General features: G+C 53.6%; 1 protein-coding gene across 1 annotated transcript; it reads right to left on the reverse strand.

Moving 5' to 3' along the window:
• Nucleotides 1-1,134: 1,134 nt before the first annotated feature.
• On the reverse strand, nt 1,135-13,424 carry GUCY2D (guanylate cyclase 2D, retinal). The gene is made up of 18 exons (XM_026520874.2): nt 12,683-13,424; nt 12,281-12,585; nt 9,837-10,188; nt 9,405-9,489; nt 9,038-9,140; nt 8,510-8,611; nt 6,803-6,883; nt 5,049-5,255; nt 4,812-4,968; nt 4,199-4,348; nt 3,484-3,632; nt 2,818-2,981; nt 2,524-2,716; nt 2,139-2,313; nt 1,752-1,850; nt 1,539-1,633; nt 1,340-1,425; nt 1,135-1,228 (listed from the first exon to the last, which is right to left on the reverse strand). Exons 1-18 carry the CDS (start codon nt 13,422-13,424, stop codon nt 1,135-1,137), a joined length of 3,339 nt encoding a protein of 1,112 aa, XP_026376659.2.
• Between the last annotated feature and the right edge of the window lie 9,682 nt (nt 13,425-23,106).

Consider the following 23,106-nt stretch of genomic DNA (forward strand, 5'->3'; position numbering starts at 1 on the left):
GCCCGCGGGAGGAGCCGGTTTCTGACTGGTGGGCAGGGGAGGGATGAAGGGAGGGATGCTGGAAGCTGAACAGAGGCTAACCCTCAGGCCACGAGACAACCCTGCTCTGGAGGAACAGGAGGTCCCCTCCACCCACCTCTGGGGTCGGGAGGGTCCCAGACCCTCCTTTCTGGGACCTCGGGAGGCCCTGGAGAGTGGGGAATCCCCACCCCAATCTCTCCTGATGGGCTCAGTCACTGGGAGTGGAGACCGCAAGCCCAGTGGCCCATATCCCTAGGCCAACCACAATGACGCTTAGGGGTCAGAGCAAGGAAGTGTGGAAACCACCTAGGCCACTCCTTATTTCACCATGGAGGTGGAACCCAAGCCCAGAGAGTGCATGAGACTTTCCCAAGGTCACATAGTGGGTTTGCAACCAGCTCCTGTAAAGGCCCGGAATCCTTTGAGGCAGAGCTGGCTAGAAGCCACTGGTATTAGCCAGACTTTTGGTCACCTATAGCAGCAACTTTCAGGAAAAGGACCTTCCAGAATACTCCTGAGAGAAAGAGGAGTGTGTCAGAGGGAAATCGTGGAAAGGGGCCGGGGGGGAGGGGAGGAGTTCACCTAGGAAGGGGAGGGTTATGGATCAAAGTTTCCTCAAGGAAGGTAGAGGGCGGGGCTTCTGCCCTAACAGAACTCTAGAGACAGTATTCATCGTGTCCTCTGCTGAATGGTGCTGTCTAGAGTTCTGTCTCTTGTGCAGTGCACAGCCTGTGCAACCTGGCAGGGAGGCCTGGTTAATGCAGTGGGGGATCAGAGGAGAGATCTCAGGTCATGTGTACAAGGGTTCTCAAGTCTGGATTCCTGGATCACTCCAGGCCCACTGAACTAGAATCCTCGCAGCTGATCTTCCCTCCCAGGGAAAATCCCTGGGTTTAAGAATGAGCCTGGGCTAACTCTGTCAGACAGGGATGGGGATACCGGTATCAGCAGGTGGGAAGTTCAGCAGGCAGGGCTAGGCCCTAAGGCTGGGGAAGAGGTGCCCGTTCCCCAGAAAGCATCTCCCAGAGGTGGGTAATCTCCCACCCCGGAGTTGGAGGAGAGACTGGCAGCTGGGCTTGGGAGCAGAGGGGCACCACCTGTGCCGGCTGGGCCTCACTTTCCCGAGAACTGGCCCGGCCTCGCCTTCTCCAGCTTCTGGCGCCGATCGAGGGGGATCTCCTGCAGGCTGATGCCGTGGTTGCTGGCCCTGCGGGAGAGAGGGCAGCAGGTTCACGGAGGGTGAGTGGGAGGGCGGGGACAGGGAGACAGGCAGGAGACAGGGAGAATGCGTGAAGGGGGCGGGAGGCTGGCTCCTCACCCCGGTTGCAGGTCGGGTGGTTTGGGGATGGGCTTGTTGAAGCCGCGTCTGCCCACCAGCCAGTACGTGTCTTCGGCGCCCTTGCCCTGGGGAAACACGGGGGAGGGGAGCGCTTAGGCGGCTGGGGGGAGGGCGGGTGGATCCAGAAGTCTGAGCGGAACACAGCCCGGTCCCAGGACGGGGCGGGGCCTAGCCTCACCTTCAGCTCCGTGCGCCCTCGCACCTCCGTCTGGAAGCCCTCGTCCAGAGCGCGGAGAATCCGCACGGTGCTCATGTTCACGTGGATACGGTAAGCTGGGATGACAGGGGACACGGGGATTTCGGGACTCCCCTCCTGCGGCGCCCCCCCAGCCATTCCCCCAATGCTCCGTGAGTAGCCCCCCCTAGCTCCGCCCACCTCCGCCCCACTCACGCAGCCCCGTGGACTCCATGCGCGAGGCGGTGTTGACCGTGTCCCCAAACAGGCAGTACCGCGGCATGGTGAGGCCCACCACGCCCGCCACGCACGGGCCTGCGAAGACGCGCAGGGTGGGTGGCCGGGGTCTGGGCTGCGACTGGCCGTGCCAGCGGCTGGGTGGCACCTAGCACCTTGGGGGACGCTGGCACCCCATCATCTCCACCAGCTCCCCAAGGCAACACTCTCAAGGGTACCTCTCAATCACAACGGTGCCTGGCAGGCGAAAGTGGCTTCAAGACAAGTCCCCCCACCGCCACCCCCACTCCGTGAGTTGGCATCCTGTCTCGGGAATGTGGAGCCGGGCCCTGGCTGGGGGGACTCGCAAGGGGGCGCGGGAGTTACCCGAGTGCAGGCCGATGCGGATGCGCACCGGCACCTCGGGCATGTGGCGCATTCGGAAGGAGCCCACGGCGCTGAGGATGTCCAGAGCCATGTTGGCGATCTCGGCGGCGTGTCGCTGCCCGTTCCGCTGGGGCAGCCCCGAGGCCACCATGTAGGCGTCCCCAATCGTCTCTACCTGAAGGAAGGGGTCGTGCGGATTCAGTATTGAGCAACCCCCCCCCAAGCCATTGTCCCTTGTCAGGGGACCTCAACGGGGGTTAGTGCAGGAATTGGGGGAGGCCTCCAACCTGGGGGGCTGGCAGAAAGGGCAGAGGGCTGCGAAAGGCGGGCAGGTGGCCTGGGGGCTGGTGAAGCTGCAGGACGCCTTGCCCCCCGCGCACCCCACCTTGTAGACGTCGTGGGAGCCGATGATGGCGTCGAAGAGCGTGTAGAGGTCGTTGAGCAGGTCCACCACCTCGATGGGCTCGCTCATGGCGGAGATGGTGGTGAAGCCCACGATGTCGCTGAAGTACAGCGACACCTCCTCAAAATACTCGGGCTCCACGGGTGTCCCCATCTTCAGGGCCTCGGCCACAGAACTAGGGATGGCGGGCGGCGGGGTTACGCGGAGGCGGCAAGGGACTGGCCGCTTGCGCGCCGCGCTCCTCCCCCACCCCTCCCCACGCGCACGCGCACGCACGGAGGCAGCATCTGCGTGAGCAGCCGGTCGGTCTTCTGCTTCTCCAGCTCCAGCTCCTCCGTGCGCTCCCGGATCAGGTCCTCCAGGTTACTGGAGTACTGCTCCAGCATCCTCAGCATCGAATCGATGATGTTGGTTTTCCGGCCCTTGTTGATGCTTTTGAACTAGCGGGAGGAGGAAGCTGGTGGGACCCGGGCTGCCGTGACCCTTGTGTGCGGCCATCTGGTGCCCGATCCCCCCACCCCTCGCCGTTCATCTTTTACTCATCAACCACCCCCTACCCCCGGGGATGCCAGGCCCTGTGTTTTCACACATTATCAGGAGGCATACGGGAAATGGGGGGTCCCAGACCTCAGCTACTCCCAGCTAGTGATTGACAAGACACGGGGCCCTGCCCAGCGTTTGGCTCCCAGGCCACATTGTACCAAGCAATTCAAATGTTATTTGAATTCAATCAAACATTTCTCCCACCCAGAGCTCTGTCTCCTGCTCCAAAGGCCTCCACAGCCCCTGTTCTAACTCGGCCCCTCACCTAATCCCAGTCCTCAGGCTACCCCTTTGGGAGATAGCCTGGAGATCAGAGATCCTGCTAGCCTGCCTTCCGGAAGCCTCCCCAGGTCGCCGACATGTGGCCAGCCCAGCCCTCGCCCAATACCAGCGCCTGACCTGGTCGAAGGTGCGGTCCAGAGAGGGCCGGAGGTCTGGCTGCTCCGCCCAGCACCGCTTCATCAGCTGGATGCACTCCGCGGGCGCCTGGTCCATGGACACGGAGGGCCGACACAGTGGAGGGGGGCTACGCACCCTCTGCACCACTTCTGGAGGCATGAGGGGGCCAAGAGAAGCCACCTCTGACTCTGGCCTGCTGTCGAAGCCCAAGATGGGGAGACTGGAATGGGGGTTCTTTAAATCAGAGCTTCGGTAGGTAGGGAGGGGGCTGCGGGAGCAACAAGAGGGTCTTGAACCCCGGGGGGCCAGGGGGCAGTAAGAGGTGATAAGCAGAGCCCAAGAGCTGTTGCATGTAAGAAGAGGGAGGGTTGGGGTGATCAACGATCCGGACCAGATCCGACTACTCTTCGCCCCCTTCTCCCAACACTGCTGCCTCCCTGGGGCCCCCAAGAACCAGAGAGGAGCCTGCTTCCTCAGTTGGAGGGGCAGGTTGGGTCCAGGACCAGGACAGAGGCCATCACGGAAGCCTGGGCTTCTAAGAGCTGCCCCGTCCATCCCCATGCTTGGCTCTCCACTGCCCTGACGCTTCAGAACCACGTAAGGGAGGCCCACGTAATTAAGCCTCAGCTCCTGGCTTTCAGGAAAAGAGGCTTTCAGGGTCAGCCAACAGCAGGCTGCCTTTCTAGCCCAAAGGCCCACGCGAGGGGCGGCGTACCCTCGGCACTCAGCTCCAGCATGGCGTAGGGGGCGCTGCGACACACGACCTCCTGCATGATGATGCCCAGGCTGAAGACGTCGCCGGCCAGCGTCCCCCTGCGCTCCAGGGCCGGGTCCCGAAGCAGCTCCGGGGCTGTCCACAGCTGGTCTGGGGTCGGGGAAGAAGGCGTGGGCATGAGGAGGGCCTTGGGGGCTCTGGGGACAGACCCCCATCCTAACCTGAAAGGCCAGGCTCACATCCACTCGCCAACTCCCAGCCCCGCTGCCTGCAGCTACCCCTCTCCCCCGGAAAAACTACCAGAAAACCAACGCGGGTCTCAGAGAAAGCGGGGTCCTCGCAAATAGGCTCCGCCCTTTAGACCAAGCGGAGCTCAGAGGAGACTCCGCCCCTCAGGCACAAGCCACGCCCTCAGCCAGCCCCCGCCTCCCCAGTCACAGAGCCCACCCTTCTCATTTCAGAAGTCCCAAGACCTTGTTCGTGGCAGGAGCCACGTCCAGTGGCGGTGGAATGGAGAGCATGCGAAGGCGGAGGGAGGGGTGGAGGGAGCCTGGAAATAATGGGAATCCTGGGGTACGCGCTTCCGCGCGCGGGAGGCAGCCCGGAATCCTACCCTCGGCGCTGGGAGGCTCCACCAACACCCTCTGCGCTTCCAGCAGTCGCCCGTGGCCGTGGTCCGTGACTTTAAGCACGAACCTCCCGTCCACCACGCAGTTCCGTGACTTCAGTCGCCCGTGGGCCACGCCTCGATGGTGCAGATACCTCATTCCCTGGAGGGGTGCGAGGCGAGGAGGCCTCAGCCCCGCGGCTCCCTGCCCTGTCCTCGCCTCCACGCCCGCACCCCACACACCTTGATGAGGTCCAGCAGGAGGGAGGACTTGAACATCCAGTCCAGCTTGATGTCCCTCTGCGCGAGGAGGTCGTGGAGGGAGCCCCGGGTGCAGTGCTCTGAGACCACAGCCAGCATGCCTTCCCCCGCGGCCGCCGAGCCCCCCGAGCCCCCACCAAGGAAGAGCCCCAGGTAGAGGGCCACGTTCTCGTGCCGGAGCTCCCGGAGCTGGAGGGAGAAAGTGAACGGGCATTTTCCGCCCTGGAAGCAACGTGGGGAGGAGACCCGTCATTCAGGCCTGTGTCTGAGTGTCCCAACTAGGATGATGGGCTAAGAATGGTCCCTGGGGCATGGAGAGGGGCTTGCTTCCACAGATCCCCCTCCCCCCCCCCCTCCCCGGAAGGCACGGGAGAGTCAAAGGATGCTGTTCAGATGCTGAGCAGACTTGAGCTTCAAGTTAGGACTGAAAAGACAACCTTGCTGGGGAACCAGGACCCACGCAGGCTCTGACCGATTAGCCGTGAGATTTTGAGCTGCCCGGCTTTAGAGGAAACACTCCATGGAGAAGCCCCCCCCCCCCTTCTGGTGTAACAGCCCTTGCAGAGAGAACCAGAAAGAAACCTCTCTGCTTTCAAAGAAAACACCAGAACTGGCTGTGCCGGCGATGGCCCTGGGCTGCTTTGCTTGGTTCTGACACTGCGTCAGAAACGTCTGAGACTCCCAGCCTCACCAGGTTAGGGAGGAAGGGACTGAGCAGCCAAGCTATGGTCCCAGAGGAGGACAGGGCACCCCCCCCCCAAGTCTGGGCAGGCTGGGAAAACAGGTGCTAGCGGGCAACAGCTGTCCTTTCTAGCTTTCCTCCTGTCCAGGAGGGGACTTCCTTTCATCTGAGATGCCTGTTATTTTTTTTTTTAAAGATTTTATTTATTTATTTGACAGACATAGAGACAGCCAGCGAGAGAGGGAACATAAGCAGGGGGAGTGGGAGAGGAAGAAGCAGGCTCATAGCAGAGGAGCCTGATGTGGGGCTCGATCCCACAACGCCAGGATCACGCCCTGAGCCGAAGGCAGACGCTTAAGCGCTGTGCCACCCAGGCGCCCCTGAGATGCCTGTTATTAAATGATGATTTAGCCGGTTGACCCTAAGTCATTCTGCAGCTGTGGCCAAGAGCGTCTGCGGAGGCCTCAGGGAAGGAGGCCAGGACGGGCTGCATGATGTAAGGGGGGCCTTGAGGGGGAAGGACCAGAATAAGCCGGTCTACAGCCTGCCTGCCTGTTCCTCCTGCACCCAGTATGCCTTAACTAGGCCATTCTGCGAAAGCCGCTCAACAAAACTGGGAAGCCCTTTTTAACTTTCTGTCATTCACTCGACAAACATTCATTACATCTTTCTAACGTTCCAAACGGCATGCTGGGTGCCAAATATGCAATGACGGGCCAAGGGAAACCCTCGCTTAGCTTACAGAGCAGTGAGGGAGGCAGATAGGAAATACGCCAGTGGGGCGCCTGGGAGGCTCAGATGGTGGAGCGTCTGCGTCTTGGTTTTGGCTCAGGTCATGATCTCATGGTCATGGATCGAGCCCCGTGTCGGGCTCCACGCTTGGCGGGGAGTCTGCTTGAGATTCTCTCTCCCTCTCTCTCTGCCCCTCCCCCTTCTCTAAAATAAATAAATAAACCTTAAAAAAATACGCAAGCCCACCCTGAACCTAACAGGATAAGCACACCAAAAGAAAGAACTAGTATTATGAAAGAGCATGAGGAGGGTTCACTCTCACCTTGGAGAAGGCTGTCTTGGTTGCTGGGCAGATGGCTATGTGCTGATCCCCAGGGAATTTCTTCAGCCAAACCCAGTCTCCCTGGAGGAGAGACGGGAGTAGTGACCTCAGTTTCTTTCTTTCTTTCTTTCTTTCTTTCTTTCTTTCTTTCTTTCTTTCTTTCTTTCTTTCTTCCTCTTTTCCTTTGTGTGAACTCAGTTTCCTAAAACCCCATGAGGTGAGGAGCCCTAGGGCCCCACATTTCCACTGGCCCCCTGCTCCAGACACATCCTCCCTGTGACACTGAGTGTCAGGAGTGAGGGGCTTGAGGTCTGCCGGTCCACTTCGCAGCTAGCCGGGAGGGAGCCCCCCCCCACCTTGCATGGCTGTCTTCAGCCCCTCCGCTGTGCTCGCCAACAGGCCATTACCACCACATATGTCACTGAAACCACAGCCCTCGGCACCCTCTGTTGCCATGAGCGAGCACTGTGCTAGGAGTCAGGAGTCTGGGTAGATCAGGCTTATTACAGATGAACTGCAAAGGACAGGCAGTTCCCCTCCAGGCTCTGAGCCTCCCTGTCCTCAGCTGTTGGTCGGGCTGGTTCACGGACATGCAGCCCGTGCCGTCCCCCTGGGTGCTATGCTCAGAAGCGCCCGTGCTTGGTTCAGTGATCTGCTTTGTCACCCTGAATGAACAAGGAGCCCTTCAGTTTTATTTTGCCTCAGATTTTGCAATCTATGTGGCTGGCCTCGTCTGTTGTAAGGGATTTGGACTGGAGGGGAGTCCTGGTGGTTAGATGTTGACCTCTAAAGAGCATTTGGAAATAGATATGAGACATGTTTCATCGTCACCAGAACTGGGAGCTGTGTTTAGTGGACGGGACAAGAGACACCAACCATTCCTCAAGGCACAGGGCAGTCCTTTACAAATGACTAATAGCTTGCCCCTGATGGCAATAACGCTCAGCCCGTGGTGGCCTCTAGGTGAGAGGGTAGGAGCCTCTGCAGTCCCTGTGTGACCTGACACTTGGGAGCTCTAAATCTCCACCCCACTCTCTTGATGAGCTGAGCTCCCTCAGCTCACTCTGTCTGTTCACAGTTTCGCCCCCTTCCCACCACGTTCAGACTGACTGACCCATAGTTAAGACCCTAATGCCCTTTGGTGACTTTTTTTTCCCCCCTCTAAGGCGTGCTGTTCCCGAGTCCGAGCTGAACTGGGCAGCAATGCTGGGTGGGGCCAGGACGTGGGTCTGTCTTGAGTCGGGAATAGCCTGGTCTGGAAACTCCCCAAACCCAACAATCCAGGTCCTGGAAATGTCTTTTTTTGTGACCATGAGACCACATCCCAGTGCCCCTCTGCCCCAAACTTTCCGGGGAGGTCCATACCCTCCGGTAACCTGCAGTCTTGGATCGCTGAGGGGACAGGGGTGCCCAACAGGGCAGGGGATGGCTTCAGGGCTCACACCAGGCTGCATGGTCCCAGTATACCCCTAGCCCCCCAGTCAGGCTTCCAGCCTCTGAGCCACTGGGATTGCCCTTTGAGGAGCTGTCGTCTGGATAAAAGCTAAGGTGAAATCCTGGGGCAGGAAGGATTCCCAGATGCTTCCCTTTGGGGAACCCATGACCTCTTCCTAGAGCCCATTCTGGGCTCCTATCACCATTTCCGGAGTCTGCAGGATACGACACAACTCCAGGCAGAGAGCTGGGCCCGCTGGGGGCGAAGCTCACCTCATAGAGGCCAATGTTGCCGCCGTCCGATGGCTGGCTGGGGACACTGCGGACGTCTGACGTGCTGCGGGCGGCCAGACTCGATCGGCTCCCCTGGACCACCTGGAAGGTAGAGGTCAATGCAAGGGGTCAAAATAGACTGTGGGGTCAGAGTCCTGGGTGGAGGTCAGGCTAAGTTCTCGGGATTACAGAGGAGAGGGGAAGAACTCTTCATTAGGGAAGGTGATAATGACATTACTTCCCAATCGCCCTGCACTTTGCAGTTTTCAAAACAAGCTGGTTTTCTTGAAGCTTCACGCTGTCCCAGGAAAGCCGTGGGGACAGGGGCTGTTACTCTCATCGCACACCCCCAGAGGTCAGACCCGGGAGGGAGCCAGGGCAGGAAGCAGGCCTTCCCTGGTGGGGGCTGAGGTGAGGGCTGGCCCAGGGAGCGGGACAGATATACAAGGAAGGACACGCGGAGAGCGGGCTCCCTGCCAGAGATCTCGGCCTCCCTGCCAGAGATCCCGGCCTCCCTGCCTCCCCCACCTTTCTGGCGCTGCCCCCTTGTGGGTGGAGAAAGGTGATATCGTCCAGAGTCAGGATGATCTTGTTGGGGCCAGAGACCATTTGGATGTGAAGTAGCCGATGCCTGGGAGAGAAAGGATGTCATCTGCTCAAAGGGGACCCAAGTCCATGAGCGGAGACCCACAGGGGATAATGTTGGCTCAGGGGAGAGCAGCCATCCCCAAACCAAACACCCTCTGCTCCTCCAGCCCTTGGGGCACCTCCCCCTCCCCTAGTCCTCCTTTTCTCTAGTCTTGAGTGGACCCAGCCTGCAGTCCTTGTTGCCCAGATGCCACTCTGGGAGGTGGAGAGCCGAGCCCATCCCCCACTATCTCAGGGCCATACTCACCTCACGTAATGGGCCAGGAAGGCCCCCATCAGCCCCATGCCAACCACCAGGAGGAAGCCGGTGAAGACGAGGCCGGGCTCCACGCCTGGAGAGGCAGTGAGAGGAGGGACGCTGAGGACCCCGCGGCCAGAGGGAGGCACCCTGTCTAACGAGGTGTGCGGTCCTGTGAGATCCTGCAGGCTCTAGCAAAGGTGGATGGGAGCCCAGAAGAAGGTCTAGGGAAAGACCATGGGTTCTGCGGAGGGGAGCCTCTGGGAATGCTAGAAACGTTCCAAGAGGGCTTTGGGGGCTTGGCCAGAGAGAGGTTCCGCACAAGCCAGGGGTCTGAGGAGGACCTGGAAGGAGTTACGGGAGGAGAGTTCACTCTCTTTCACCACTTTGTGGAGGGTCCGTGCTGACCGTTTCAGCGGGGGCCGGGGTGCTCGCCCTCACCTCCGTTGCAGATGCTGTCTGGCTCGAACCAGCACGAGGGGTCGGGCCCAGGTGCTCCTCCCCCTCTAGGGAAATGCACCGGGGTCCCAGCGGAGCGGAGGGAGCCCCGGGTGGGGTCCAGCACGTATGTGGCGAAGAAGCGGTCCCCCGCTGCATCCGTGTCCAGCAACACAAACAGGGGCTCCTCGGCTCCCCCCAGTGACCCGCAGAAGCCGGGCACCCGGGAGTCCTGCATGTGGCGGGCCACCGCCGCTCCGGACACCCAGCCGCCCCCTGCGGCCGCCCGCGCCCGGGCCACGCCGCCCGCCAGCAGGAAGACCGCGTCGTAGATGGTGCCGAAGAGTGGGGACACCTGAGGAAGGAGAGGGCGGGCCCAGGGTTTGGGGTCAGCGCCCACACACAGACGCGGGCTGACTGGTCCACCTAGCCTTTCTCTGCTTCTTTCAGGCCCTCAAGCCCAGCGAGTATAGACTGTTCACACCTCGTTAGTGCTTCCCCGCGTCCCTCGGTGCTCCCTCCTCCTCTCTCCCCATTGGCTCTCTTCTCCCCCCTCTTCCCCGCTGACCTTCCCTCTGTCCATGGTTCTTAGGCTCTTCTCACGGCTGGTTATTCCTACTCTCCATCACCGAAAGCTCCCCTCTTCTCTTTCCTGTTGGTTGCCCTGCTTATATTTTTAATATCATTACCTCTTATTCACCTAAAATTCTCCTGTCCGATCTTTTGGTTGGCTTCTACTATTTTTCCTTCTTTTCTTTCCCCAAGGCTATCACCCCATTTCATCAAGCTTATTTTCCCCAGTTCCCATCTCTCCCAGTGCCAGGCACTGTGTAAAGCAGTAGGTGACGCTGAGATATTGATAAGATAGAGTCCCTGCCCCGAGGAATCTTTCATCTAGTAGGGGAGACGGATACGGAGCCTGAGGCAGGGCCATGGGTGAGGGTAGGGGGGAGGAGGAGAAGGCGTCCAGAAGAAATGACCATCCTTCAGAGAATTAATCAGAATTATCTGGGAGAGGGGAGGGACAGGAGAGAGGGAAGAGTACACCTGGCAGCACAGAGGCAAAAGAGAAGGGCACGTTTAGGGAACCCGAAGTAGCTTGGTCTGGTTGAAGTTTAAGGAAGATGGAAGAGAGAGGAAGACAAGAGACCTGTTAAGCCGTTTGAAGAGACCTACATCTATCCAGGGCGAGACAAGCCCCTGGGAGGCTATGAACAGGGGTGTGACACAATCAGATCTGTCCCATTTCTGAAGTTTGAACTGATCATTGGGGGAGAAAGGCCCGGGGCAGATAAACACTGAAGCAGAGACCATTTGAGAGATTTTGTTTCAAGATTTAGATCAGGAGTGCTGTGGCCTGAACCAAAGCAGTGACAGTGGGGAGGGAGAAGGTGGATGGATTCAAATGACTTTTACAAAGTCAAAATGACAGGACCTGATGTCCGGATGTAGGGTGGGGGAGGGGAGAGGAATCAAGGGTGACTTCCAGGGGTCTCACAGGGAGCCAGGGGCAAGGTTGTCCCAGTTAGGGAGAACTGAAGATGCATTTTCATCACTTCCTCCACCCGCCCCCGCATCCCATCTCACCACTGTCCTAACTGACTCTTGATCTCCTCTTGATATTGACTCTTCCCATCCTTTCTCCCCTTGGCTACCCAAGTCCTCTCTGAGGAGACTAGGACCATTGGCGGGGAATATCTCACAGCCGTCTCTCAAGAGCAACTCTTTGAGTGGGGGCCTTTGTGGTGGTTAATTTATTGCCCGCTGACATCTAAACTCCCTTCTATCTTAGCGGTTTCCAGCCCCCTCCCCTTTCTATGAGTGGTATGAAGTTAGATGGTCTAAACCAGGGTTCTGGAATTTCAGGGAATCCTGAGCGTTAACTGGTTGCTGGGAGTACGCTGTGGATCTCCATGATTATGGAAGCTCCCGGCTCCACCTCTAGGGGCCTCCTGCTTCTCACAAGATGTCAAGGTTCTCAAGAAGTGATGACCACCAGAGGAAGCCCCACTACACTGGGCATGGAGATTGGATCTGCATCCTTCCTCCTTCCTGTTCTCTTAAGAATGCCAGCCGTGTATTTCAGACTGTGCTGGGCGTGGGTTTGCTTTGAAGCAGACTGCCAAACATTGCAGTGTGGAGGTGGCGAGGGTCTACTGCTTGGAGCTGGGCTTGCGCGGTCTCACTGCCTACACTCCGGAAGCAATCCCAGTACTAAGATGCCCGAAGCAAGACCAGAGCCGCTGCATCACCCAGGAAACTTCAGAACAGGTGGGGCTGCTAGCTAGTCTCCCTACTGGCGCCACCCTCCCGTCTCCCGTTGACTCCATCCTCTGATTCCACTGACTATCCACTTCTCATTGCCTCCATCCTCCTCTCTCCTCTCTGGCATCTCCTGCTCTCCATACCCCTCTCCTCCCCCCTTCCCTCCTCCCTGGTCCCTCTACCTGCTCCAGATTGAGGTCAGAGGGCAGCTCCTGGCGCTCCTGGGCCCTGCGCAGGCTGTCCATCACGCTGCCTCCCGGGGGACAGTGACGCGTGAGGGTGAGCACGGCATCGTGGGCCCTACGAAGCTGTGAGCTGTTGGTGAGCGCGGCCAAGGCCTCCGGGCCCGGGGACAAGGCATAGTGGAGCGTGTCGAAGGGCAGGAAGACCAGGGAGCCGTCGGCCAGGCCCAGCTCTTCCGCAGCCTGCAGCAAGCAGCGCTGCTCCTCGCCGCCCAGCAGCACCGAGTGCATCACCATGATCACTGCTGCGGACCGACGGAGACGGACAGGCCGGCTCACTGCGGCGCCCCGCTGCCTGCCCGCGGCACTGCCCCCCTCCCCGCACCCTGCAGGGGAGCCTACCACTGACTCTGGGCCCGTGCTGGACCCTCCTCAGGGCCTCCCGGGCTCCGGACAGGTCCGAGGGTTCCATGGTAGTTACCAGGGCCACGGGCAGACCGCGGGCCCTGAGGGCGGTGGACAGCGCGCGTCCCGCCTCCACCCACAGGTCCTGGGGCGCGGTGACCAGGGCCACGCGCGCCCAGCGGAACGCGCGGAGGAGAACGTAGAGGGCGTCTGCCGCGGGCGTCCCGGCGGGGGCCGTCGTGCCCGCCGCCCGCGTCCCGGGGCAGCCCCAGGGCACCAGCGCCACCCCCGCCTCTTGGGCTAGGAGCTCGGCCGGCCGGCAGGCTGCGGGATTCACAGGTCCCACGAGGCCCGAGACGCGGCCCAGCGCAGAGGACACCGCCCCCAGGGAGCCCGGCGTCCGGCACGGCTCGGGCAGCAGCGTGACCTCGAAGCGGGGGCTGCCTTCCAGGGCTGGGTCGCGGTGCAGGCGGGCGGCGGCCAGGCGGGCGGCCAGGTCCGGGCGGGCGCGGGCGAAGATGGGGTCGCAGGCCCAGGGGCCCAGCACCCCCACTGTGAAGCCGGCGGAGAGGACGGAGGGCGGCAGGAGCAGCAGCAGCAGCAGCAGCAGGAGCCGGAGCCGAGGAGGTCGGGGCCAGGGCAGGGCACTGGAGACACCGGGCAGGGCCGGAGCCCACCGCGTGGGGGCGCAGAGCCGGGGGTCCGGAAGCCCACCCGCAAGGAGGGCGCGCGCTCTCATCGCCGGCTGCTGGGGGCAGAAGCGGGGCCGGGTGAGTGGACGAGGCCCCCAGAACTCTCTTAGGGCTCTCTCCGCAACCCCCCAGTTTCTCAAAGCCCAACTCACCCGGGACGGGGTCCCACTTCCACAGTCCCCTCCTCGGGCTCGGAGGACTCTATGCGGGTCAAGGGCATGGCCTGGAAGCCCACCGCACCCCCCACCCCCAAAACCCTGCTTCTCCTGCTGACTTTTCCCCTCTTGCCTGCCCCTCCTCCCTCCTCAGAGCCATCGGGGGTCAGTGGAGACACGCCCATGCCCTCCTTAGATCCGTTTGGGGCAGAAGGGACCGGAGTCCCTGCAGAGGGGCTTTGCCACTCACCGGAAAGTCTGGGGCTCGGGCCCAGGCCCCGGGTGAGGGGTCACAGGGCAGATCCCCCTTCTGACGCCCTCCCACAGGTCTCCTTTGCCAGCCCGGCCCAGGGCGGGGGTGTGGGAACAGCTGTCCGGAGCCCTTAATCTCCCCAAGCTGATTAGGGTCCCTTAATCAGGCAGGGAGAAGTTGGTGGAGGATGGGGCTCCCTGCAGTGGGATCTATCCTGGCTGCCAGGCAGCCAGCGGATTGTTTCTCCTCCATGCCTCTCAACCCGGCCCCCGGCACCCAACATGAAAGCAGCTGCAGGTTCCCCTTTTCAAGCTGCTGCCACATTACCCTGCTCAGCCTGGAAAACAATAAGATGAGCCCGTGGGCCATCAGTTCCATGTGGGGGGGATGGGGGATGGGAGAGTGGGGGGGTGTCTCTCGGGCTCATTCCCTCCAATCATCTGTTTCCACTTTTTGTCCCCAAGTCCAACCCCTGTCCCTTGGCTGGCAAAGTCCCCATAAGACCAAACCCAAACCAGTCTGATATCTGTCTTTCTTCTCTCATCTGCCCACACTTAATTCTCTGATTTCCACTTCTCTGTGCCTAGGAAACTGGTCCTTGGGCCTTGGGAAGACAGAGCCCCAGGAAATAACGGCAAGAACTCCGGCCTTGGGCAGACCTAGGTTCAAACTCCTCCTTCCTGGCTTTGTGACCTTGGGCAAGTTGCTTAACCTCTCTGAAGGTTATTGTGAGAAGTACCTGTGAGAGTGAATATAGAGCCCGTGTAGTGTAAGATGAATAAGACAAATTTAAGGGAGAATGTGGTGGGCGACTTGCTAGCATATATCAGAATTTATTACAAAGCGTATCAGTGCAGGAATAAGCAAGTAGAACAATGGAACAGAATAGAGAACACTGGGACTAACGCAGCAAAAATGGAAATTTGACGCACGAAAAAAGGGACATTTCTCACCAGTGGGGAAAGAATGAGCTGTTCCACAGATGGGGCCGATTAGTTAGCCATACGAGAGCGGACAGGGTGAAGGGATAGGGGGCGATCCCTCGCGCTATACAAAATCAAATTAATTTAAAGACACACATAACAAACAAAACCTAAAAACGTTTCAGTGAATCATTTTTCAACGATCATGGCAAGGGTTGGATCGGGCAAGAATCCTCGGTGGGTACTAACGCTAGGGCGCAATGGTCATGAGAAGTGGGATGTTTGCGAGCCTTAAAGCGTCTCCCTATGTGTGGCTTACCAGTTGGAAGGAAGCACAAAAAATAGAAACCGTTTCATACAGTGGAGAGATTGCGCAACACTTTGACCAGAGATCAAAATTAACTGACGAGGGCCAGACAGACATCGCGTGCCTCCAGACATGATGCCCCGAGAAAGACGCTATCCTGTGTCTGCACGGCACTGCAGGACCGCACACCACGCAGCGGTGCGGAGGTCCAGCCAAGACTGCTTTCATCAGCCTAAGCTAAACACGAGCAAACGCCAGACAAACACAAAAGGAGGAACATTTTAGTAAAAACCAGGGGAATTCTGCATTCTTCAAAAACATCAGAATTCTAAAAGACAAAGGTTGAGGAATCGTTCTAGATTAAAGGAAGAAAAAAAAAACGTGACAATTAAGTGTGATCCCTGCTCCTAGTTTGGATCCTGCATTTAACACTGCTATAAGGTTATGGGGCACCTGGCGGGCTCAGGTGGAAGAGTGGGCGACTCCAGAGCTCGGGGTCGTAAGTTCGAGCCCCACATTGTGTGTAGAGATTACTAAAAAAAAAAAGAGAGAGAGAGAGAGAGAGAGAAACTTATAAAAACAATCATCTAAAACTGCTATATGGTTCTATGGTTTATAGGGTCATAAAAAGGCTCTGAAGAGTGTCAACATCAAATTTGTTGACTGCCAAAATTGAGATAAGAATGGGAGATTTGATAAAATGTGTTTTATCGATGTAAATTTATGAGGCTGATAACTGGTCGGTAGTAATGTAAGAGACTATCCCTATTCCTAGGAAATATGCACCAGAAGCATTTAGCTGGAAAGCACCATAATGTATGTCGGGTACCTTCAAATAGTAGAGAAAAAATATGATATATATATGTATTACATATGCTATGTTGCATATATTATATGTATCAAGTGATAAAGGGGTAATATGTTAACACTGGGTCAGCTAGGTAAAGGGTATATGAGTGCTCTTTGTACCATTTTTAGTTTTGCAACATTTTGTAAGTTTAAAATTATTTCAAAATACAACGTTAATAAAAAAATGTTTTAGGTAAAAAAGAGAATGTCTGTATCAATTCAGAGTAGGAAAGGATTTCTCAAACAAGACACATAAAGTACAAACCATAAAGGAAAAGACTGATACATTTGAAAACATACATTTGAAAACATTAAACCCAGGGGGCACCTGGGTGACTCAGTGTGTTAAGTGTCCAACTCTTGGTTTCAGCCCAGGTTATGATTTCAGAGTTGTGAGATCGAGCCCTATGTCAGGCTCTGTCCTCAGTGGGGAGTCTGCTTGAGATTCTCTCTCCCTCTGCCCCTCCCCCTGCTCACGAGCACTCTCTCTCTTTCTCTCACCCTCTCTCTAAAATAAAAAAATTAATCTTTAAATTAAAATTTCTGGGGGCACCTAGCTGGCTCAGTTGAAAGAGCATGCAACTCTTGTTCTTGGGGTCATGAGTTCGAGCCCCACATTAGGTGTACCAATTACTAAAAAATAAATAAACGTTATTTTTAACATTTAAAAATTAAAAATCTCTGGTCAAAAAAGCATATCACAAAGAGAAAACATAAGCCAAAGACAGGAAGATAGTTGCAAAACATAAAGAAAGGGTTACTATCCCAAATAAATATGATATGAAAGAGCTTAACAACCCACTAGAAAAATGGGCAAATGGTATGAACAAGCAAGTCATGAGAAAAGCCTAAGGAAAAATGCCCAGCCTTACTAATAATCAAAGAAATGCAAAATAAAACAAGGAAATATGGAAGCAATTCCACTTGCAGGAACTTCCTAAGAAAATCATTTATTTGTGCCTAAACAGACTTGAATAAGGGCTCATTCATTCATTCAAAAAACACTCATGAATTTCTCCTGTGACAGGCACTGTTTTAGGCTCTGGGGATACAACAGTGCATAAAGAGTTTAAAAATCTTGTGGAGGTGAACGCTTGATCACTATATTGAGGAATTTTGAATAAATTTTAAATAAAAAATTTTGATGTCTGACCTGTAGTAGATTCTCAAAGCCTAGCAGGTGTCAGTGTTCATTTCGATAGTCTTGGACATCTTTGCTGTATCTTTTCCTTCCTTCCTTCCTTCCTTCCTTCCTTCCTTCCTTCCTTCCTTCCACCTTACTTTCCATAGGGTTGTTTTCCCCAAAGCTCTCCTCTTCTGATATAACATCTCGACTTGGAATCACAGATTCTCCACTCAACGCTTCCATTTCACAGATGATGAGACTGAGGCTTAGAGACTAATTTGGCTTAGTCCCTAATCTCCTGATTTTCTCCTGGGGTCAGTGAAGTGACAGGTAATGTAGTTGGGAATGAAGAGCCGACTTTTTAAAACTTTTTTTTTATTGTGGTAAAACGTGCATAATATGAAATTTAGCATTTTAGCTATTTTTAAGTGTGCAATTCAATGGCATTAAATATATTCACGGTCACCACTACCCATCCCTAAAACTTTTCATCATCTCAAACTGAACCACCATACCCAGTGAACAATAATTCCCCATTTCCTCTCCCTCCCAGCCCCCCTGGCACCACCATTCTACTTTCTGTCTCTATGAACTTGACTGCCCTAGGTACCCCATAAATTGTGCCCCACTAATTTCACTTAGCATGATGTCCTCAAGGTTCATCTGAATCTTAGCAGGTGTCAGAATGTCCTTTTTTAAGGCTGAATAATATCCCACTGTATGTATATAATAATACATTTTGTTCATCTGTTCATCTGTCTGTGGACACAAGGGTGGCTCCTACCTTTTGGCTCTTGTGAACAATGCTGCTGTGAACAGGTATCTGTCCGAGTCCCCACTTTCAATTCTTTTGAGTATACACCTAGAAGTGGAGTTCCCGGACCATACGGTAATTCTGTTTCATGTTTTGAGGAAATGCCCTCCTGGTTTCCAGAGCGGCCGCCCCGTTTTATATTCTAGGGGCAGAATATTTTATTTTATTTTTTTTAAAGATTTTATTTATTTATTCGACAGAGATAGAGACAGCCAGCGAGAGAGGGAACACAAGCAGGGGGAGTGGGAGAGGAAGAAGCAGGCTCATAGCGGAGGAGCCTGATGTGGGGCTCGATCCCGTAACGCCGGGATCATGCCCTGAGCCGAAGGCAGACGCTTAACCGCTGTGCCACCCAGGCGCCCCCAGAATATTTTACATCCATCCTGGTCCTCATGCCAAGGTGACCCGGCCAGACTTCAGCCACCACACAGACCCCCCTCTTTCAGTGACCCATAGGTTTCCTGTCTGTTACCCGCTAAATTTGTATTCAATCTACCTTGTATTGAAGCTGACCGGCCTCTTACCTGAAGGGTGGGGCCCGCTCTTAAAGCGGCCAATTCTTCTGGAGTTACCAGAGGGCAGAATTAAATTTAAATCCAGGTCCTATAAATAACCTCAACCACAGGTAGAGCTCCCCTTCTGGAAGGTCTTGGCTTCTCTCCTCCTTTAGGAAGGGGAGAAGGCCTTTCTTCTGGGACTTTTAGTCCCTTACACCCCCCACCCCTCACCCAGTAAAGTCATGAAATTTGGAGTTGACAGAAGGAATTAGAAGTTTCTCTTGGTGCAATCAATACAGCCGTAGACAAGGGAAAACCACGATTCTTTTAAGTTTAAATGGGGAGAGAGGAGTTTTTATCCTTTTTCTCCAAGTTGGTCTGAATCTGAGAGTAGCAGACGATACCTGGTCTGATGTTTAAAAACTAATTCCAGGGGCGCCTGGGTGGCGCAGTCGTTAAACATCTGCCTTCGGCTCAGGGCGTGATCCCAGCGTTCTAGGATCGAGCCCCACATCAGGCTCCTCCGCTATGAGCCTGCTTCTTCCTCTCCCACTCCCCCTGCTTGTGTTCCCTCTCTCGCTGGCTGTCTCTCTCTCTGTCAAATAAATAAATAAAATCTTAAAAAAAAAAAAAAAAACTAATTCCAGCTGAGTGAGAAAGGAGGGCTGAGTCTAAACTAGAAAGCAAAAGGTAGGATTGCCCGCAATTTGTCATAAAGAATAGTAAGGAGAGAACATAGAAATATATCCTGTTTCCCTATGAAATCAGAAAATGAGCTTTAAATCACCATTTTTGGGGGTGCCTTGCTGATTCAGTCAGAGGAGCCTGCGACTCTGGATCTCGGGGTCATGGGTTCAAGCCCCACGGGGGGTGTAGAGAGTACTTGACTAAACAAAACTTTTTTTTTTTTTAATTTGAGGGTAAAATGAATAAAAAAAATCACCATTTTTGGTGGTTCTGACTACAGCAACAATGCACGTTTCCTGTACAAACAAAAGCATACAAAAATGTGCGTCTTTTCAAAATCTTCAAATGCTTTTTGGATTTTAAGTCATTATTTAACAAGCCTTTGCCAGGCCAAGGTTATAAGCAAATTCTCCCAGTGTTTCCTTCAAGGATTTATAATTTCACTTTAATGTTTAAATCTTTGACCCATTTGGAATTTGGCCGCATTAGTTAAGGATCCAACATTGTTTTCCTCTGGCTGCTCCCCCGCCCACCCACCCGTCCCTACTATGCACTAAGGCAGTTCTCCCCATATGAATCATAAAGGACATTCCTGAATCTATTTGCATTGATTTCTGGGCTTTCTCCTCCCTTCCATTGGTCAGTCTGTCTAATATGAACCAGCAACATACTGTTTGCATTACGGATACAATATTTCAAAATAAGCAATAGAGCTACTCTCCGCCCCCTGCGTCATTGTTTTTCTTTTCCAGAATTTTCTTGACTATTCTTATGCATTCCTTTTTTAATATAGCTTTTACAATCAATTCGTCTAGGTTTTTATTCTAAAACATGAGTACTTTCATTGTTACTGTATTCTTTAAAAGAATTTTATTTTTAAGAAATCTCTACACCCCACGTGGGGATCAAAGTCACCACCTGGAGATCGAGAGTCACACGCTACAACCCCCGCCCTGTGGCCGCCCCCCCCCACCCCCGCTGAGCCAGCCAGGTACCCCTCATTGTTATTGTATTAAATTAACAAATTAGTTTATGGAAGGTCTCTATTCTATGATGCTAAATATCTACGCAGGAATATGGCATATATGCTGATCTGTTCATGTTTTCAACTTCTCTTTAAATAGGTTCGCTGTGTTTCTTATTAAGTTTATTAGAAGCTATTTGTCTTTCAATTGCTCCCATAGGGTCTCCTGTTATATCTTCTGACTTGATGACGCTTGTTAACTTCTATTTTTCTCTTTATAATATACCTCGAGCATTTCCCCATGTTCTTGGATATAGATTTACCGCGTTTCCTTTAATAGTGTTCTCTGTTTGAATTATGCAAAGGCAAGGACCTTGGGGTGGGAGATGATTCAGGCGGTCCTAAATGCCAGCACAGGTGTCCTTATAAGAATGCAATTATGGGGGCACCTGGGTGGTGCAGTTGGTTAAGCATCCGACTCTTGGTTTTGGCTTAGGTCCTGATCTCAGGATCGTGCGATCGAGCCCCGTGTGGGGCTCCAGGCTCAGCGTGGAATCTGCTTAAGATTCTCTCCCCCCCCTGCCCCTCCCTCCCATGCTCACTCTCTCTCTCTCTCTCAAATAAATAAATAAATAAATAAATAAATAAATATTTTTAAAGAACGCAATCATACATAATATATGTAATAGAACATATTTTTATATATGATATACATAAAATATGTATAAAAATATAAAATATAAACATATAAATATGTAATATATAAAATATATGTTTTATAAAATCCCCAACAACACGACATTTTAGCCTCGATCTCCAATGATGCATTTCTAGAATTTTGTGTATTTTGTTCCTTTCTTTGACAACCGAATACACAGTCCAGCAGTTCCCCCATGTTAAATCCAAGGAACATAGGGAAGGATTTTCATCTTCGTCTCAATTGTATGAAACTTATGAAAATCCTGCTCTCGGCATGCCCATGTTCCCCTAAGAAAATAAACGATGGTAAAACTGAGGATGTGGTCAGAACGGAAAGGAAGGTTGGCTAGCAGGACTGCCGTCGACCCCTCCAAGTATTTGTTTATCAGCTGATATTTAAAACTCTGGATTCAGCGCAGAATACAACCAGGCGGTTTGAAAGCCGAATGGACAGTTGAACCCTTGGACGGCGTGATGGGTACCGGGCAGGATCCCTGCGGAGTTGAAAATCCACATACTATTATTAGCTCCCCCCAAATATAACTGCTAATAGTCTATTGTTGACTGGAAGCCTTACAATAAAACAAACTGTCGATTAACTCCTATTTTGTTTGATATATGTATTCTGCACTGTGTTTTTACAGAATGTGGACTGTTGTGGCCGGAGGGTGGGCTGTGGCAAACACACAGTGTGACTGCGAAAGCAACAGAAGCAATACCTCTGTTCCTTGGACTCCAGAAGGGCTGGTGATTATAGTGGACCGGCTGCCGTGTGCCTTCTCGGGCCAGGTCATAAAAACCATGGTGTAAACAGTCTGAGCGCCCTGAGGCTTCATGCTGTGACCACACAGAGACCTGTGTCTACACGCACAGATGAGAAGGGGAGCACTTGGTGGTTTTTCTTTGTAATCAGAGTTATTGGGGTACAATTCACAAGCAACAAATGCACCCGTATTAAATGTAAGCTTTGCTGGGGTCATGACAGATATGTACAGCCCTGTAACCATCACCCCCATCAAGATACGGAACATTCCTTCACCTCAATGGTTTCTCTAGTGGCTGTTTGCAGCCTGCCCTTTTCCAGCCCCCGCCACAGGCAATCACTGATCTCTTCCACTCTAGATTAGTTTGGTTTGGCTTGCGGGCGTGTGCTTCGTAATGAGGTATAACTGACATGTAACATTGTATTCCTTTCAGGCATACAACGTGATGATTTTATATACGTACATATTGTGAAATGATTATCACAATAAGCTTAGTTAACCTCCATCACCACACATTGTTAAAAAAAAACTTTTTCCTGGGGCGCCTGGCTGCCTCAGTCAGAAGGGCATGGGAGTCTTGATCTCAGGGTTATGAGTTTGAGCCCCATGTTGGGGATAAAGATTACCAAAAAAAAAAAAAATTTAAATAAAAGAATCAACCTTAAATTTTTTTTTTCTTATGATGAGACATTTTAAGAGCTGCTCCTTAGGGACCTGCAAATACACAATATGGTATTGTTAACTATAGTTACCATGCTGTACTTTACATCCATGGGACTTACTGTTTCAAAGATTTTATTTATTTATTTATTTGACAGAGAGAGAGAGAGCACAAATGAGCACAAACGGGGAGTGGCAGGCAGAGGGAGAGGGAGAAGGAGGCTCCCCTCTGAGCAGGTAGCAGGAGGTGGACTCGATCCCAGGACCCCGGGATCATGACCTGAGCTGAAGGCAGATGCTTCATTGAGTGAGCCACCCAGGTGTCCCCGTGGGACTTATTTATCTTACAACTGGAAGTTTGTACCTTTTGACCATATTCACCCATTTTGTCCACACACACACACACACACACACACACACACACCCTGCCAGCAGCAAGCAATCTTGTTCTCTGTATCTGTAACTTTGGGGGTTTTTTAGCTGCTACGTATAAGCGAGATCATACAGTATTTGTCTTTCTCTTCTCACTTATTTCACTTAGCATAATGCCCTCGAGGTCCATCCATGTTGTCACAAATAGGATTTCCTTCTTTTTTTTAAGATTTTATTTATTTATTTGACAGAGAGAGACAGCCAGCGAGAGAGGGAACACAAGCAGGGGGAGTGGGAGAGGAAGAAGCAGGCTCATAGCGGAGGAGCCTGATGTGGGGCTCAATCCCATAACGCCGGGATCACACCCCGAGCCAAAGGCAGACGCCCAACCGCTTTGCCACCCAGGCGCCCCAAAGGATTTCCTTCTTTTTTGTAGCTAAATATTTCATTGCACACGTGCTTGCATGTGCGTGTCTGTGTGTGTGTGTATCAAATTTCGATCCATTCATCTTGGCTATTGTGAATAACGCTGCAGTGAACACGGGCGTGCAGAGAGCTCTTCAAGATAGTGATTTCGTTTTCTGCAGCTAAATACCCATCTTCTTCCTTTCCGCTCACCCCACCTCCAGCCCGAAAGTTGAGGAGGCTTGAATTTCTAG

The sequence above is a fragment of the Ursus arctos genome, unplaced genomic scaffold (genome assembly GCF_023065955.2).
Source record: "Ursus arctos isolate Adak ecotype North America unplaced genomic scaffold, UrsArc2.0 scaffold_14, whole genome shotgun sequence".
Lineage (NCBI taxonomy): Eukaryota > Metazoa > Chordata > Mammalia > Carnivora > Ursidae > Ursus > Ursus arctos.